We start from the raw sequence: 17,900 nt of genomic DNA, 5'->3' as shown, positions 1-17,900 counted from the left end.
CCATATCATCAATGAAACTGATTTTCTTTCTTATCAATCATTCGTGTGTTCACTGGAGAAGCACCTTTAATTTCCTTCAAGAACTTTTCCTTTGTATTCACAGCTTGGCTGTTTGGTGCAAGGGGCCTGGCTTTTGGCCTGTCTTGGCTTTCAACATGGCTTTCTCACGATGCTTAATCATTGCTAGTTTTTGATTTAAAGTGAAAGACATGAGACTCTTCCTTTCACTCGGACACTTTGAGGCCATTGTAGGGTTATCCAATGGCCTAATTTCAATATAACTGTGTTTCAGAGAATAGGGTGCCCAAGGAGAAGCGGAGAGACAGGAACCAGTCAGTGGAGCAGTCAGAACACATACAACATTTATCGATTAAGTTCACTGTTTTATATGGGCATGGGTTCGTGGTGCCCAAAAACAATTATAATGGTAACATCAAAGATCACAGATCACAAATCACCATAACAAATATAATAATAATGAAAAAGTTTGAAGTATCCTGAGAATTACCAAAATGTGACAGAGACACAGTGTAAGCAAATGCTGTTGGAAAAATAGTGACAGTAGACTTGCTCCTTGCAGGTTTGCCACGAACCTTCAATTTGTAAAAAACACAATATCTGCAAAGTGTGTTAAAGTTAAGCACAATAAAATTGAGGTCTTCCTGTATTTTGCTGTAACCAGGACTCTGTTATTGTGGAAGGAGCATGAGATTTTGGTCCAGAGAGACTTGGCTTTGCATTAACAATCAGAATGACTTTGGGCAAGGCAGGTCTCTCCCCAGAGCCCCAGTTTTCTAATTTGGGAAGCAAGGGTAAGGTGCTCCTTGCCTTATAGCATTGTAAGCAGGATCAAATAGATAATATTTGGAAAGTGCTTTGTGTACTATAAAATGTTATGCATGAGAAATATATTCTTTTTGTAACAATATATAGAGTAAGGGTCCCTGAGCACTCTAGATGGCAGTTGTGCTTCCACAAGATTTGAAGTAAATTTATGACTTAATTCATTAAATAAATTCTGTCAGGTGAATTTCTGCCAAGTCAGGAATATTTCTTAAGGGGTGTGTGTGTGTGTTGAGAGTTTGATGAATGTACCAGCATATTCCCCGACCACAGAAAGCTGTTCTCAGGACTGAAATCCTGAGGACCTTGACTTTCCAGAAGCCTGGACGATTTCATTGTGTTTCGCTAGGGTGGAAAATAGTCATCAGTGGTCCAGTCATACAAGAAAACTACAGTTGAAGAGAATCCAATCCATAGGAAGATTTAGAGAGTATTGAAATGCAATTTCTGGCCTACCACAGATATCTTGTCTAAAATCCCAGGGTAAACACTGAAGGCTTCACCTGTTTTTCACAGTCAATGCCTAAAGCTATAAATAGGTCTAAAGCTCATCTGTCTCCTTTTAGCAGAGAAGGGTCAAATTACAGGGGCAAAGCAAAATAATAAAATGAATATCAGCGTGTTTTATACTGTCAGTCAGTCATCCCCACAGTCTCCTGTCTCTTCCTTTCTACTGTGCTATCCTAGAATCAAGGATCCCAGCACAATGCCTCTGTTGAAACTTCCAGGTAGGTGTGCAAAAGTGTTTGGAGAGTTCACTTCTTTTAATATGCAATCAATCCTTTAACAATCATGTCAGCTCGGGAATCCTTTATTTAAGGTTCATAGTATTTTTTTTTTTTTTTTGCTGGGGTTCATAGTATTTTTAACTAATACATTTCAGGAAAAGACAAGACAAGGTTTCCAAGGGGATTTTGGTTTTTAGTTTTAGGAGGGAGGTAATCTTCTAAAACTGTATCATGTAGTAGCATCCTTGATGATCCCAGTAGAAAACTGTGTAAGATATTTATTATCTACTCTGCTAGTCTAAACAAAACCCGTGGTGCCACACTTGGGAGAAGGGTCCTATAAAATGTCTTTAGCTATACCATTAGCTGAAAATCATGAGAATAATGGCAATATTAATATTAATCTGTGTATTCTGATGGTTCACAAAACAGGTTTGTACACAGAGTAATTTTATAAGTCTTTTTCATTATAAAAGTAATACATTTCATGTGAAATAAAAAGAGAAATTTCACTGAAAAATAAGAGTAATAAACACTCATTTAGAGAAACTGAGAAATTTAGAAAAGTAGTTATAAAAAAAAAAACCCCACAATCCTCATCATCCAAAGATAACTTTTAACATGTTAGTGTTTTTCTTTCAAACTATTTTCTTTGAAAATTTAAAGAATTTTTTTTAAAAAACCACAGTTGATATTATATTATACATGTGACTTTGTATCCTGCCCTTTTTTTGGCTTCACATTATAACTTAATCAGTTACCACGGCACTTCAAACTCTTCCTAAACATCATTTTAAATGGCTGTATAATATTCCAATTTTCTTAACCAATCCCTTAAGTTCTTTATGATTTTTTTAAGTATAAATGTGCTCTGACAATAATATTTGTACCTAAAGCTTTTTCCATGTTTAAGGATTATTTCAGTAGAATAGATTCTCAGAAATGGCTGTTTGGTAGGTCTTAATTGTTTAACAAATGATCTGTTTCCGTTTACCTGCAATCAGCATTGTATGAGAGTTTCCATCCCTCTTGATCAGGTTTTTAAAAATCACATTTTACAAAGAGTACCTTTTCAAAATTATAAACATAAATATAAAGAGACAAATTAGAAAGGAAAAGAAAATGAAGAGCTATATAATAACTATATTCCCAGGGTTTTCTATTGGCAGCAAATTGTAGAAAAATGGAAGAATGAGCTTTAATAACACATCCCACCACACCCCTTTCTTATACCAACCTACCTATCTCTATTCCAAAGCATTGATTAGTAGTCACATGTATTTTATCTTGTTCTATTTTATTTCATACAGCTGAAGAAAAACGTGAGTATTTTGGGCTATTTTTCCTGCCATTTGCCAAAGTATCAATTTCTAAAAGATACTATTCTTTAATTCAGAAGCATGTGTATTTTTCAGCAGTGTTTATTAATGATACCATTAAAAGCCAACAAAGATTTATAATGACCATAGATCTCCCATAGCATAGCAAATGCACTCATGAATTTTCCTGCCTCCAAAAAAAAAAAAAAAATCCCTTTTTTAAAGAGAACCTCAGAGGACATTCATTTGATATTCTGACATAAAATAATAAGACATTAGTTAAGGGGATCTACTGAGTCCTGCCGTAGTAAACCCTCCTCCAATGCAAAAAATTCCATGGTGAATTTTTGTGACCAGATAAAGTGAAACCCATTTTTGATAAAATTGTAACTTTTTATGTATGTTCCCCTCCATCTCAGATCAGACTTGTCCTTTGACGGACTGATAGTACTCATGGTGCCTCTGAGCTCCTCTATGAGATGCCATGTGGCAGATGAAAGATCTACAACCTGTCTTTCCTACATATTAATCAAGCACTGCTGAGAAATAAGCATGTTTTTCTGGGTCTGTTGGGTGAAGAAGCAAGCATGATATTTCTTTTCTCAAGAGTCTTGCACTTCCCATGTTAATAATAATAATCCCCAACTTCTGCATAGTACTGTGTAGTTTTTAAAGTATTTCTTGTTCCATCTTTACAACAATTCTCTGAAGTTGACATTATTGTTATTAATATTCCTCTTTTATGATGATGAACACTGAGGCTCCTAGTGATTATATGGCTTTCCCAAGGCCACCCAGCTGTCACAGACACTTTTTCTCACTCCTGGTCCAGTGTTTTTTCTGCTTCACCACTCTACTTCTTGTTTCTATTCTCTTATCTATTCTCTGTCTAAATGTGGATGTCCTAACCTCAAGACATCGCCACTCAGATGCTCCATTATCTCAAACATGCTCAAAAAAGAACTCAGCAATTATCTATACAAACCTCAGGGAGTCATCTGTACTTTACTCCATGAATTAGGTTGTCACCAAATCTTATCTACTCACCTTTTGAAATGTCAGTTTCACTCTTTCCCCCCCCTAATCCCCCCCCCCCCTTGAAGTATTTTTGAAAGGCAAAGCTCTCGAATTAGGAATCAAATTTCAGCTGTGGTTACGCGAAGCCAAAACAACTGGTTGATTCAGTGGAAGGAAATATCAACCATATAATTTTTGGTGAGTAGAGTTTCTACTTTTCAACTGTCTATAGTGACTTAGGGAGATACAACCTAGTAAAAACAATGTTTAAAAACATGAAACAAATAGATATGTGCAGTCCCACATAATGGATGCTTGTTTTAGAAGAGCCAGATCTCAAGCAAGTAGGATTTGGTTCCACTCTTTCCTCTCCCTAATCACCACCACTCCTTGAAGTATTTTTGAAAGGCAAAGCTCTCGAATTAGGAATCAAATTTCAGCTGTGGTTACGCGAAGCCAAAACAACTGGTTGATTCAGTGGAAGGAAATATCAACCATATAATTTTTGGTGAGTAGAGTTTCTACTTTTCAACTGTCTATAGTGACTTAGGGAGATACAACCTAGTAAAAACAATGTTTAAAAACATGAAACAAATAGATATGTGCAGTCCCACATAATGGATGCTTGTTTTAGAAGAGCCAGATCTCAAGCAAGTAGGATTTGGTTCCTGGGACTCCATTTCCATACTTTCCTTCCTGAGACCTCCAAGAGCATTGCCACAGACCCATCATGACAAGCCATTTGCATAGTCATCTTCATTCTACTCCTCCTCCTCATCATCAGAGCCCACTGGCCTATTTCCATTTGCTCCCCATGGTACATGAAGCCTCTTCTAATTTCTGCTTGTCATTCATCCTTCAGGAGCATGTGCTTGCCTGTGATGCTCAGGGAGGAATGATACTATTTCTGGGGAACAGTTGGCTGTGGGGTGGGGAGGCATTCTCAGGTCATCAAATGTATCCACTTAGTGTTTTGTTCATTCCTTCATGGATCTTGGTGCTTGCCAAAAAACTAGGGATAGCATCCAAAGATGCTTGTCAGTTTCAGGAAGTGCTTGAGCTCAGTGAGACAAATAGATGCATGAAGTTCAGCCAACATATTGGGCTTCTCTGTTACTCTGCTGTGACAAGCCAGGTTTGAAAACTGGCTGACCTGACTGTTAGCGTTGGTGAAGTTATGAGTCAATTACACTCATTTCCAATGTATGCTTCAGCCTATACTAAGCCATACCATTTATCATTTCCTTAATAACCCAAACCTAACCCCAAATACCAAATGTCAGTCTGAGCAATGCTACCAAATTATGTCATTCAGTTTAATCTGGTGTTTTATTTTCCTTTAAAAAATTGCTCTAAAAAAGCATTTTCACATATATTATCTCACTTGATGTCACAACAGCCTTGTGAGTGAGGTTTGTAGGTATTAGTATTCCCACTTTATACATAAGGAAACTGAAACAGGAGAAGATGAAGGAGTTGGTAAGTACAGAACAGTACTTGAATACAGTACACTTACCTAAATTGTAACTGAAAATGTGTCATTTTGGAGACTTGTATAGACATTGAAGGGGCAGCAGGAGTGAGGGTATCTATCTTTCTGCATGCAGTTTGCTTTGTCATCACATGAAGAATGTTTCTGTCTTCTGCTGTTGCTCCAAATATCCAGCTGTTTGCCATTCTCATTATTTGCTACCTGCTCTTTTCTGGAAATACCAAGAGACTTTTAGAAGTATTGGAGGTTATTACTACTCAGATGGAAACAGCTGGGTGTCTGGAAAACACAATAGAACTTAACAGAAAAGCAGATACTTGATGGCCATCACCACCCTATATGATAAAACTGGTTGTCTTGTATCCTAAGGATCTTGGGGTTGTTCATTGCCAGGCTAAAGGTCATCCTTCCACCCATTTTAAGAATGGAAAAATTAAGGCAAGTAAAAGTAAAATGGGCTGTCCAAAGTCACTCATTATGGAAGGCCACATATCCACAAGAAATGGGACTCCCAACACTAGGCAGTAAATATTAGCGATTCCCCTCCCTCCCACACACCAGCACAACACCAAGTCATCAGGATTTGAAAAAAATGAGGTTGTGATGTGTGACAGAAACACAATATCTGTCTTATGAGGAAGAAAGGCCCTAAAGTACACATTTATTTCTCAGAACTATTTAGATCACTTATTCTGTTCAGGAAGAAGAACGCCAAGGACCAACATCCCTATCCACATCTTTAAAACGGTCAGAAGAATTCCACCAACGTGATAGGAAGGACTATGCTGCATGGTTACTATGAAATCAAACTTAGCCCCGTCAGAAACAGGTGATCTTGGGTTAAGTGCTAGTCCTGCAAGGGCCCAATCCCATCTTTAGGACCCTCCTAAAGTGTGCTGTAAGAATCTGACCCGTGATTCTGAGAATGGATTTCCAAGCTACCCACACAGAAACCCACTAAAGAGAGAATAGGCATGAAGCTCCATCATGTTTCCGGCACACTGGGCGGAGAGCAGGGGAGCCATGTACCCAGGGCAGTCCTTAGCACTGTGCCTTATGTGTAGCAGAAACTCTCGGATGACTCCTGAGAAAGTGCTTGAACACTAACACGTGAAAACCCCTTTTAGGTATTGATGATGCAACACGGAGCTTTGCTGAAAAAGTGTTTGCCTCTGAAGTCAAAGATGAGGGAGGCCATCATGAGATCTCCCCTTTTGATGTGGATGAGATCTGTCCAATTTTGCACCATGAGATGTGCAAACACCTATTCCAGCTGGAGGCTCTGTCCACCCCCACAGGAGGCAGGAGGTAAGTGGTGTAAGTGGAATGTTTAGTACGTTGGGACCCAAGGAAGGGGAAACGTCAGGGCAGATGGTTCACTCTGAATGGTGATTCAACTTGGACGAAAAACTCTGTCAGAGTTAAACCCACAACCCCCGCAAACACACACACACTGAATACACTAGGGCGAAGCGACGAGGACCAAAAAAGAAGAAAACAGCGGCCTTCCTACCTTCATCCAATCTGCCTTTAGTTGAAGCATTCCTGTTCACCCAAGCAAGAGGACATGATCTACCACGTGATTGTTCCAAACCAAAGTGGGCTGACGGCTGCTGAGCACACACTCAATTTCCACACTATATAGAAACTGGAACTCAAGAGCCCCATCTTTGGACTCTGTCCTCAGTCAACCTTAGTGTCGTGCTGCCTGATAGGAATCCTGCCCTTCAGCCAGTCTGACCTCCTCCAGGCCTCAGGGATACAGCTCTCCGTTTCTGCCCTCAGGCGCTGCCCATCCTATGCCTGTGATGTGTAACTACTGCCTTCCCTGAACAGATCCCTCTCCACAAAGTCTGTTTATTTTCCCTTCTTTGAACTACTCTAGGACTCACTACCTGTCACTATGTGCCACAGTTTAGTCCTCAAACCTATTATTGACCACTTACTTGGACTCCCCTCCTCAAAACACTCCCCTCCCCCAGCCAGCTTCATGGGGAGAAAGTCATTCTGCAGTCCTTCCCTTGGTTTTATTTCTTTAAGGAAATAACAACAATCCACCTTCTTTGGCATCCCCCATAGGACCTAACATAGGGCATGGGTCAAAGTAGAAACGGAATGAATACATGTTGATTTGAGGAAGTAATGTTGATTAAGCAACTTACAAGTTCCAGGTAGTGTGCTAAGCATTTTATAAACATTAAATCTCACAGAAATCCTGAATGGTAGACATTATTACACCACTTTTTTAGAGAGAGAGACAGAAGCTCACAGAATTTAAGGGACATGCACCAAATGACACAGGTACTAACTGACATAACCTGTGCTTACTGCAGCACCCAGACTTCCTGTTCTGCTGGGAGTGGGCCTCCTGTGCAGGACAGTGTCATGCTGAGAGTCTTCTAGTACATTCCCTAAGACCCACTGTTCCAAGGTATACGAGGACAAAGGGAACACTGTAACATGATACCCCTTTCCATAAGGTTGGATCCTGTTTCTGACACCCAGCCCCCATTTAATTTTCACTGTTTTTCCTCAAAATGAAATTGTATAGTGGAAAATCAACTTATCACAATGAAACTCGCAATGAAGATAAAGTTAACTCTTTTTATTTTTCAATTTCAAACCGAGAAAAAAGCGTTCCATTGGACAGAGGACGATTAGTTTGTCCGTTCCACAAAGTGAAACATCTTCCACCAAATTGTCCCACATTGATGAATACATTTCTTCATCTCCCACCTACGAGACCGTGCCTGATTTTCAGAGAGTGCAGATCACAGGCGATTATTCCTCTGGGGTGAGTTGCTTCTTGCCCCTCACATGTAGCTGCTAGAAAGATACTCAGCTTGATTGTTTCAGCTTCTTTCCTTCCTCCCCTTCCTTTTGAAGAAGGTGTTAGCTCACCTGTCCTTTGCTATAGTTCATTATCACATTTCAATACCAATATGCTACAACTTTAAAAAAAATTTATTGAAGTATGATTGATATACAATGTTGTGTTAGCTTCTACTGTACAGCAAAGTGATTCAGTTTTACATATATGTATACATTCTTTTTTATATTCTTTTCCATTATGGTTTATCACAGGATACTGAATATAGTTCCCTGTGCTATACAGTAGGACCTTGTTGTTTACGATATGCTACGACATATTTCTGTTTTGCTTTTATCATCTCACATAATTTCCCCTCCTTTATCTCATTTGCTTGCACATGTGAATATGCAGTAGAATATGCAGTAGACGTGTGTGTTACAGAATACAGTGGACAGATTCTGGCAAAAGAACCAAAAAGAGTAGCAACTGAACTAGTCTCACTGAGGGCATCATAAAGCAGGAAAGGGAGCCTCAGGGAGGCCCGGCGGGGGCAGAGTGGGGAGGGGCTTTTGGGGAAAGATAGACCCAGAGCAGACCTAGAATGGAGAGAAGGGCTGCAGGTAGCATTAACCAATCAAAGAAAACAGATCAGGAGAAAGAGAGAGAAAAGAGGAAAGAAGAGTGGAGAGAAAAGAAGATGAGAGAGGACTTCGCTGGCAGTGCAGTGATTAAGAGTCCGCCTGCCAATGAAGGGGACATGGGTTCGATCCCTGGTCCAGGAAGATCCCACGTGCCCTGGAGCAACTAAGCCCATGCGCCACAACTACTGAACCTGCGCTCTAGAGCCTGCAAGCCACAACTACTGAGCCCACATGCCACAACAACTGAAGCCTGCATGCCTAGAGCCTGTGCTCTGCAACAAAGAGAAGCTACTGCAATGAGAAGCCCGTGCACCGCAACGAAGAGTAGCCCCTGCTTGCCACAACGAAAGAAAGCCCGTGCGCAGCAACGAAGACCCAACGCAGCCGAAAGTAAATAAATAAATAAATTTATTTTTTAAAAGAAGAAGAAGAAGATGAGAGAGAGGTCAGAACATTCTAATGCAGCTGCTGTTTTTCGACCAACTGTCCTTTCCAATTTCATAGCAGATGCTTACACAGTAGATTATTGCTTGCAACAGATCCTGGTATGCCACAGGGATAGTAAACTCAAGTTGCAAACAACTTGACCTGCTTGTCCTATCCAGAACAGTTGGTCAATAAATAAATCTCTGCCACACGGACTTGCAAAATCAGCATCATATTGGTGAAATTGCTGTTTAGCCATTGGTCTATGCTCCAAATATAGTTTTAATGACCGGTCCTAAACCCTCTTCTCATGTAACTGACCCACTTAGGGTCAGTCCCAAGATATTTAAAAATGACAGAGCAATGAAATGGACGCTATTCTTGTTTATTCGTTTTCTGCATGGTAACATGTGTGCTCTACAAATGGCAGGGATTTTAGATGCTAAATAACTGAAACGAAATGTTTAATAGCAACATGGAAAACAAAGTTTGGAGAAGGCCAGAGTTCAAAAAAACCACAAATATTAAGAGACAAACTTGATCCCTATGTGCTTGGTGGAAATGAAAACAGGAATAAAAAGAAAGAAGATGAGAGGAAGGACAAGGCTCACAGAAGTCAGGGATTAGCTTCTCCTCCTATAAAAGCTGGAGGGCACCTGAAACCTTGGTCTGGAGTCTTTTTTTTCTTTCTTTCTCTTTTCTTTTTTCTTTTTTTTAACATCTTTATTGGAGTATAATTGCTTTGAAGAACCAAGTATGTGGCTACACCTGTTGGCTGAAGGTGGCTGAGCTGCTGAGCTACACTCCACCTAGTTGTGGCCTGCACCTGAATCAGTCTTTGTCTTTATAACTGAACAGAGAGGTAAAGGAGGAATTAGGGCTAAGTTCCCAAGGCCATTCATCCCAGTTAAACAACAAATTCATTGTAATCAGTCCTTACTGAGCACTTACTCTGTGCCAGGCACTGTGTGCTAAGTGCTAAGGACGAGAAGGTGGATAAGATCCAGCTCTTGTCCTCAAGGAGCTTTAGATGGGTGGCCCATTAGGTAGCAAAGGAACAAGCATGCTATTGGAAGCAGACCCCCAGACCTAGCACCTGTGCCAAACTCTCTTGGCCAAGGTCAGCAAGTCATTAAAAAGAGTTCAACTGTTTAGGATTAATATCTGGACTTCAAACCATTGGGAACAAGCTTACATTGGTCCCAGAAAGTCTTTGGGTTCTGATGATGAGCATGCAATGATTTAGAGTTGTAACTGTTTGGGCATGTCAAGCCCAGCCAGGAGTTGGGGATGGGGTCAGGGAAATAGACCAGTTTTAGGAAATTTCCAGCAGTTCTAAGAAAATTTTACTCTATAATCTCTGTTTTTAGTCCCAGATAAAATTCTGTTCAAAACCATCCCAAAGAATGACTTCTCACAGGATGATATTCTGATCCGTCTCTAGCTACAGAAGGCAGTGCGTGGGTGACAGGGTTTGAGGGAAGTGTGACACCTTATTCCTCCCCCAATTTTTCCCACACTGACCAGCAGGTGATCTGAGTTCTCAAATTACACCAACATTGTCTTTCGGTTGAGATACTGTCTTCAGAAGCCCATACTTAAAATGTTCTTTTGTTACCTGGAGAAAGTATTGTCCATGTTAGAATGGGTCCTTTTAATCATATTTGTTAGATAATCACTGCTATTCTAGCAAAAACCAAAAACAAATATGGGACTGTAAGGAAAGACTCATAGGACAGACACGTTTTGGCAGGAATGGAAGAGCGATTAAAACTTCAGGGCCTGCTCCTTGAGGGAGACCCAGGGCCCAAGTTGAGTGAGAAGTAGGAGCGGCTCAGCAGAGGCTGTGACACCCAGGAGAGCTGGGAGGTGCCAATGACAAGCTTTACCCACTTCTCCAGTTTTCACAGGAGCTACTCTGAAATTTTCTTGGTAGGTTACGGTTGAAGATTTCGAAATGGTTTGCAAAGGTCTTTATCGGGCATTGTGTATACGGGAAAAGTATATGCAGAAGTCGTTTCAGAGGTTTCCAAAAACCCCTTCCCAGTACTTGAGGAACATTGAGGGTGAGGCTTGGGTAGCAAATGAGAGCTTCTATCCAGGTAAGTAATTTTCTTATATAATGTCTGGAATATAGCTTTAGGTTTAACTACTAACTGTTAAAAGTGCCCCATGATTATAAGTAACCCAGGTTTAAGATATCATAGTCATCTTTGGCTCCATTCTCTCTCCCGCCCAAGTGCCCAATCACTTGATTCAGTCTGTACAATATCTCTCAGAACCTCCTCTCTTCACCATTCCTCAAGCTCTCATTTAGGTGCATATTTCTCTTTGTCCAGATCATTGCAATAGCTTCCTAACTACTCTGTTAAATTCTAATCTCACTTCCTTTCAGTTCATCCTCACTTTGGTACCAGTTATTATAAAACAGATCTGAGCACATCCTTCTCCTGACAAAAACCTTTAACTACTCCCCCTACAAAGTTAAGTCCAGTCTTGAGCCTGGCATTCAAGGCCTACCACCATCTAGCCTTCTAACTATGTTTTATTTATCTGTTATTTATTTATTTTTGGACTTGCACACTCAATCTATTTATAAACTTACCTCCTTTACTCCACCTTTGAACTCTTTGTCCTGGTTGGAAGCATATCCTGTTGTCCATTTAGTTCAGCACATTCCTGCTCCTGTACTGTTGCCATGCCATTCCCCGTGCTGCATTGCCCTTCCTTTCACTTTTTTACTATATGTCCAAATGTCCAGATCCGGTCTCATCCTTCAAGGTGCAGCCCAACCATTATCATTTCCTTCCTTCCTCTGACCTCTGTACAAAAGTAAACTACAGGTTTTGACTTTCCATAGCACTTTATTTACATATCTCATTTTTACTTTCTTTCTTATATAGTACATGTTTTAAAACAATCAGATTTTAATAATTTCTATTGTATAACTGTATCATAATTTATTTAATCAATTCCTATATTTAGGCGTTTAGATTTCTGACTTTTAAAAGTTTATTTCCAGGGCTTCCTCGGTGGTGCAGTGGTTGAGAGTCCGCCTGCCGATGCAGGGGACACGGGTTCGTGCCCCGGTACGGGAAGATCCCACATGCCGCGGAGCGGCTGGGCCCGTGAGCCATGGCTGCTGGGCCTGCGCGTCCAGAGCCTGTGCTCCGCAACGGGAGAGGCCACGGCAGTGAGAGGCCCGCGTACCGAATAAAAAAAAAAAAAAAAGTTTATTTCCAACAAGGTTACAATAAACATCTTTACTAAGACATCTTTGTACAATTGCTCTATATCTTTAGGATTAGACTTCTAGAATTGAAATTCAGGGAAGGCAGCTCTTTAAGGTTTTTGAACTATCAAATTGTTATGTTGTTAAAGATTTCCAGTTCTAGAGCTTCTTCTCTTTAATTCCTTTTAATATTAAAATCATAGTGAACATGTTCCAGTTTGGTAACTCATAACATTGGTTTGTTCATCTTCTATAGTATTGACATTTAGGATGTCTTGCCTTTGTTTCTCCTAAATTATACTTTATCTCTCTAGTATATTTAAGAGTAGGGACTCGAAAGTTTATATTTGACATACCAATGTACTGTCTCATTTCTTTCGTGTTCCTTATCTCAGTTTTGGATAGAAAATGTGCCAACATTTTCTCTTTTTTTTTGGTCATCAAAATTTATACAGCAGGTTCTTTTATATAAATATATATATATGTTTCTTAGTAAATTTATTTATTTATTTTTGGCTGCGTTGGGTCTTCGCTGCCGCACGTGGGCTTTCTCTAGTTGCGGTGAGCAGAGGCTCCTCTTCGTTGCGGTGCGCGGGCTTCTCACTGTGGTAGCTTTCCTTTGTTGCGGAGCACGGGCTCTAGGCACGTGGGCTTCAGTAGTTGTGGTACGCAGGCTCAGTAGTTGTGGCTCACGGGCTCTAGGGCACAGGCTCAGCAGTTGCGGTGCACGGGCTTAGGTGCTCCGTGGCATGTGTGATCCTCCCGGACCAGGGCTCGAACCCGTGTGCCCTCCATTGGCAGGCGGATTCTTAACCACTGCGCCACCAGGGACGCCCTATACAGCAGGTTCTTATTAGTTATCCATTTCATACATATTAGTGTATATATGTCAGTCCCAATCTCCCAATTCATCACACCACGCCCCTAAAACCTAAAACTGCTCAAAAAAATTAAGTCTATTTAAAAATAACCACTCTAAATTAAGACTGATAGAGAAGCTTGGTTTAAATAAGGAAAAGGCCCAAACTCTACGTTTTAACGGTAGTTTTACTTTTATTTCTACGCAGTCATCTCAAATGTTAATAAAATGCTCTTAACAGGAAGACTTTAACAACTTTAATAAATAATGAAAATGGTTTGTAAGTAGTATTGCAATTATATAAACAGCAATTCTGAAGAACTTGAAAATCATTCTTACACTAGATAAAATGTTATAGCTATTTTATACTACTAATTTAGTCACCTTTGGGAAATAATGTAAAAATAAACTTTAGCTTAGCTCTGGATAATTACAACTTATGACATACAGAATCCCATACAAATGAGATCTTACAGTATTTAACTCTGGTTATTTTTATGTGGTCATTCATCCTATGTGCTGATATATTATTGTGTGTTTTATTGAAAAAGTCTTTACGCCTCCCATGAAGAAGAGAGAAGACCCCTTCCGAACAGATAACCTCCCGGAAAACCTCGGTTATCGCCTCAAAATGAAGGACGGTGTGGTTTACATCTATCCTAATGAAGATGCAGCCAGCAAAGATGAGCCTAAGCCACTTCCTTACCCAAATCTGGACAGCTTCTTAGATGATATGAATTTTTTACTTGCTTTAATTGCCCGAGGACCTGTGTAAGTGTTAAGACCTAAACTACTGCTACTATTACTACTACTGACAGTAAGACTACGTATTAATTAATTGCTTACAAGGTTCAAACACTATGTTAAAACCTTCATGTGCATTGTTTCTTTTTCTCCTCACAATTGTTCTATGGTGTGTATTTTTATAACTCCCGATTTACACGCTGAGACTTTGACGAGTTAAGTGATTTGCCCAAAGTCACACAGGTGGCTGAGACAGGCTTTGAGCCCCAATCCTCCCTCATTATTATTTATGTACAATTTTGATGAAAAGATTAAGTCCTTGGAGCCCAATACTTTTCAAGTTAGATTAATGCAGAGTGAGCCAGTTCCATTTGGAAACAAACATAATAGTTTTCTACAGGTTATAAGGGTCCTGATGGTTTTGAAATTGTGACTGTTTTCCTTAGATGTCTGGAATTTTTTACAATCATGATTTAATTTTCACAGTAAGACCTATACTCACCGGCGCCTGAAGTTCCTCTCCTCCAAGTTCCAGGTCCATCAGATGCTCAACGAGATGGATGAGTTGAAGGAGCTGAAGAGCAACCCCCACCGGGATTTTTACAACTGCAGGAAGGTAAACATATTCGGTGCTCAGGGGTCATTCCTGGACAAAAACATTAATCCACTTATTTCTTGAACAGGACAAGAAAGATACTGTTTTTCTGATTCATGTAAGATTTCTGCAGGTTCAGTAGAACTTCATGAAAGCCGATAGATGACGTCTAAAAGATTAAAATGCCTTTTCTACTGTTTTCTGCATAGAAAGGTTTATCACATTATTGCCATAAAAATTATAGTTATCATCAACAACAAAAATAATAAAAATGAATAGAACATCAAAAACCGCTATTCTAGGATTTGAAGGGTCTTCATTCTAGTCCTCTTTCTTCTACTTCCTGACTGTAAGACATTGGGGGGGAAGTGATTAAATATTTCTGAGTTTCAGTTTCCTCATTTGTAAAACTGGGAAATATATCTGCTCAGTCTAGATCACAAGAGGATTGTGAATAGCAAATGGAAAACTAATCAACTAGAAACACTTCCAAGATATGTTCTGACCACTTAAATGATTGCAAGGAAGTGGGAGTAGGAAATATATGAGCAGAGGTTTGGGACCAAACCGTGGCTCAGCCACCTGTATAACCTTGGGCAAATTACTTAATCTATCAAAACTTCTGCTTATAAAATTGTACTCATAAAAATACCTAACTCATAAGTGCCATCGCTGTGCCACGGCTTCATCATTTCAACCTTTCTCCCTTTGGGACTGAAAGCTGTAGCAGCTGCTTCACTTCCAGCTGTGTCTCATGGGTGGAGAATTGTCCCCAAGACTTTTGTGTGGATCAAATGTAGGAAGTAAATTTGATGCACAGATATCCAGGAGAAGCAGGCAATATTATTGTATCCAGCCTAAACTTTCACATCCTCACAAGGGCACAAAAAGGTGCTATGGGTTCATTTTTTGCTCGGCCACCTCCACCAGCTGCCAGGTCACACCCCTATCATATACTCCTTTCTCCCATCACAGTGGGATTGGCAGGCACCACAGAAAAGCATAACTCAATCTGATTGTTGGTTTTTCTTTGTCTGAATGTACACACAGGTTGACACCCATATCCATGCAGCCGCTTGCATGAACCAGAAACATCTACTGCGCTTTATTAAGAAATCTTACCAAGTTGATGCTGACAGAGTGGTCTATAGCACCAAGGAGAAAAATCTGACCCTAAAGGAACTTTTTGCTAAATTAAAAATGCATCCCTACGACCTGACTGTTGATTCTCTGGATGTTCATGCTGTAGGTTGAAAAGATAATGTCAGTTTCATCTAATACTCAGAACCCCACACGCCTTTCTCCTACGAACTCTCCCTTCTCAGAGCCCGCTAAACTACGTGGGCTTACCATGCTGACTGAAAGAACCCATGGACAATTTTGAGGTTCTCTTATTGTCAGCTGTATTGGATTCCATTCTTGGAGCCCAAGCCCTTCTCCTGTTTTGTTTTTTGTTTTTTTTATAAATTTATTTTATTTATTTTATTTTTGGCTGTGTTGGGCCTTCGTTGCTGTGCACGGGCTTTCTCTAGTTGTGGCGAGCTAGGGCTACTCTTCATTGCGGTGCGCATGCTTCTCATTGTGGTAGCTTCTCTTGTTGCGGAGACGGGCTCTAGGCACGGGCTTTAGTAGTTGCAGCATGCGGGCTCAGTAGTTGTGGCTTGTGGGCTCTAGAGCACAGGCTCAGTAGTTGTGGCGCACGGGCTTAGCTGATCCGCGCCAAGCCCTTCTCCTGTTACCAGGCCCCTGTTCCTTGTGGCCATTCCCTAACTCTCTATGTTCAGGCAGCTCTGATAAAGATACACTTGTGCTCCTGTTTCCTGATGCAGGGACGTCAGACTTTCCAGCGTTTTGATAAGTTCAATGACAAATACAATCCTGTAGGAGCAAGTGAGCTACGGGACATCTACCTGAAGACAGACAATTACATTAATGGGGAATATTTTGCCACTATCATCAAGGTGAGGAGAAATCAACCAGATCTATGGTACCTGGCCTGATTCTTGAGGAGGGGGAAGAAGAGGGGGGGGAGAAGGAAGGAGAAAAGAGGGACGGAAGGAAGGAAAGAAGGGAGGGAGGGAGGAAGGGTGCTATCCCTGGGGTCAGGCAATACACAAATGAATGTGATAATTTATTCTAAAACATTCACTGTAATGATTTTCAAAGACCTTGATTCCTAGGACAGAGACCCTAAGGGTGTGGATTTGGGATTAAGGACCTGGTTCTTCCAGGCTTTTGGAGTTGTAAGTTCAGGAAGAATTAGGATCAGAATCCAACCTGATCTTCATGACACCTGAACATTAGGAGGCAGGAATGACAGGTGCAGTTGGGAGATGTGTGTTTTGGGAGATAGGGGCCATATGAAAAGCTGAATTTCTTTTGCAGCAGTGCCTTGGGATTTCATCATCTTTAGTCTGACTCTTTTTCTCTCTAGACTCCATTACATCCTATCAGTCTTTTAGCCCGACTAGCTCCCCCTCACCTCTCAGGCTCCTTACATCTTAACCTCGACAGTTTTCCTCTGACTGCCTTTCACATTTCCTCTGTTCTTCTTAGTACCCATCTCCTCTCCCTAGACCCCACAGGTTTAGACCCCTGAGGGACCCGTGGGAATTCCTGGCTTTGGACTCCTCTCTTGGCTTTGCAGGAGGTAGGTGCAGACTTGGTGGATGCCAAGTACCAGCACACTGAGCCCCGCCTGTCTATCTACGGCCGCAGTCCTGATGAGTGGAGCAAACTCTCCACCTGGTTCGTCCGAAACCACATCTACTGCCCCAACATGACATGGATGATCCAGGTCCCCAGGATCTAGTATGTACCCACCCACTGGAAACCCTAAAGCCTGCCTTCCTCCCACCTGCCTCACCTCGTCCACACCAACAAGGAATATGCAGCACATCTGGACAGAAATAAGCTTTGTTAAACAGCACTCAGTACTGGGCCCGGGTGCCTGGTTTTGTCCCCTCTGGGTTTAGCACTCTTGATGACAGACAGGAGTTAGGAAGATCATTTCAGTTCAGTTTTCTAACCAGGTTTTTTGGTTTTGTTTTGTAAAACAGGGGACTTTATGCAGATCACAAAATAACTTCTTGAGAATGATTAAGACTTAGGATAAGAACTATATACATTTTACTATACATTTTCTTTCTCTTGGTCTTCCTCTCTGTGTCCAGTTCACTCTTTCTCATGCGA

At 40.8% G+C, this 17,900-nt stretch overlaps 1 protein-coding gene across 2 annotated transcripts in view; it reads left to right on the top strand.

The window, feature by feature from the left end:
- Positions 1 to 1,411: 1,411 nt before the first annotated feature.
- AMPD1 (adenosine monophosphate deaminase 1) overlaps positions 1,412 to 17,900 on the top strand; it is a 20,533-nt gene continuing 4,044 nt past the window's right edge. The window contains exons 1-10 of one of the 2 annotated variants that reach the window (XM_007462484.1): positions 1,412 to 1,571; positions 2,882 to 2,893; positions 6,527 to 6,707; positions 8,028 to 8,193; positions 11,215 to 11,380; positions 13,921 to 14,140; positions 14,600 to 14,729; positions 15,759 to 15,953; positions 16,538 to 16,669; positions 17,356 to 17,519. In XM_007462484.1, coding sequence (XP_007462546.1) covers positions 1,451 to 1,571; positions 2,882 to 2,893; positions 6,527 to 6,707; positions 8,028 to 8,193; positions 11,215 to 11,380; positions 13,921 to 14,140; positions 14,600 to 14,729; positions 15,759 to 15,953; positions 16,538 to 16,669; positions 17,356 to 17,519 — 1,487 coding nt within the window. In that variant the 5' untranslated portion in view covers positions 1,412 to 1,450. The remainder of the gene's footprint in view (positions 1,572 to 2,881; positions 2,894 to 6,526; positions 6,708 to 8,027; positions 8,194 to 11,214; positions 11,381 to 13,920; positions 14,141 to 14,599; positions 14,730 to 15,758; positions 15,954 to 16,537; positions 16,670 to 17,355; positions 17,520 to 17,900) is intronic. The other variant, XM_007462485.1, reaches the window with a different exon arrangement.

The sequence above is a fragment of the Lipotes vexillifer genome, unplaced genomic scaffold, assembly GCF_000442215.2.
Source record: "Lipotes vexillifer unplaced genomic scaffold, Lipotes_vexillifer_v1.1 scaffold1029, whole genome shotgun sequence".
NCBI classification, from domain to species: Eukaryota; Metazoa; Chordata; class Mammalia; order Artiodactyla; family Lipotidae; genus Lipotes; species Lipotes vexillifer.
Note: the sequence above shows the minus strand (reverse complement) of the source record. Positions and strands in the feature narration are given on the sequence as shown.